Here is a 1071-nt window from a genome sequence, read left to right as displayed (position 1 = left end):
GTACAAAAAATAAAATGTGATACATACGTAAGATGATCTTTTCCGCAGTTCGATTCGGTCTTCGGTCAGAGATAGACGTGTTCACCACACGCTCTCTCTGAATCTCTTTTTTTTTTCTGCTGAATTAGCAAAGTGTGAACAATCACTTTTCAGTTTGAATTCGATCGGTATCTTTGCCAAGATGGGTGATAGTGACGGAGAAACAAACACAAACAGACACTTTATAAACATCCGTGACGAAGATGTTTCATCAAAAATAGTGAATACGGGGGAATTCCAAAAATTCTGCCACAATTTATCTTACGTACACCGTGATATTTGTATTACCGAATTTAAACGTGATATAAACAACGACGACACATTCAAAGCATATCTGCAAATCCCAAAGAAAACGATAATTGAAGTGAACGCGTACAACGACGAGACAGATTTTGTTGTGCACTTCCTTTTTGAATGCAACAGCAAAACAAAAAACAGCCATGAAGTCAAATTCTACTTGAAAGAGGAACTGGCAAAAAAATGCGCCGAAAACTATGTCAAATTTTTGGCTACAACCGGTATCCAACAACAACATAACATCGATGAAGGCATGAACGAGATCATCGTGCAAAATGCTACATCAGTCAGAAGCAAAAACCTAAATGAGGTGGATCTTAACCAAAAAATCGACAAATTAATTGAACAAGTGAACAATCTCACCAAGCTACTTGCTGAACAACAAGAAGAAAATGCACGACTCAAAGAAGAGCTGAAAAAATTGAATGGCGAACGGAGCGAACGTCCGCATAAAAAACGACGAAGAGAAAATCATAACATGAACCCCACCGCAAAAACAGCAAATGATGAATTTTCAGATTTCACCGATGATGAAATGCAATATCTTGAGGAATCGAATAAAACTGCACCGCAAGAAAAAATCACACCAAAAAAACATCCAATTGTAAACACAACGCATAATACACAAACGAGCCCAATTGAATCAGCATCAAATGCAAAAACAACAAAACAGGCAAGTAATAAGGAGAAAATCCCGCCTATTGTTGTATTCGATAGCGATCAAAAACGAATGAG

General features: G+C 37.4%; 1 protein-coding gene across 1 annotated transcript; it reads left to right on the top strand.

Moving 5' to 3' along the window:
* Window positions 1-181: 181 nt before the first annotated feature.
* LOC116351808 (uncharacterized protein R10E11.5-like) lies at window positions 182-1009 on the top strand (the record flags this gene model as incomplete). The annotated part of the gene is made up of 1 exon (XM_031783951.1): window positions 182-1009. A coding segment is annotated over exon 1 (828 nt), but the record flags the coding sequence as incomplete, so codon positions are not given.
* Between the last annotated feature and the right edge of the window lie 62 nt (window positions 1010-1071).

The sequence above is a fragment of the Contarinia nasturtii genome, unplaced genomic scaffold (assembly GCF_009176525.2).
Source record: "Contarinia nasturtii isolate CC-2019 unplaced genomic scaffold, AAFC_CNas_1.1 Cnas_scaffold_6337, whole genome shotgun sequence".
Lineage (NCBI taxonomy): Eukaryota > Metazoa > Arthropoda > Insecta > Diptera > Cecidomyiidae > Contarinia > Contarinia nasturtii.
This window is presented reverse-complemented; position numbering and strand designations above follow the sequence as displayed.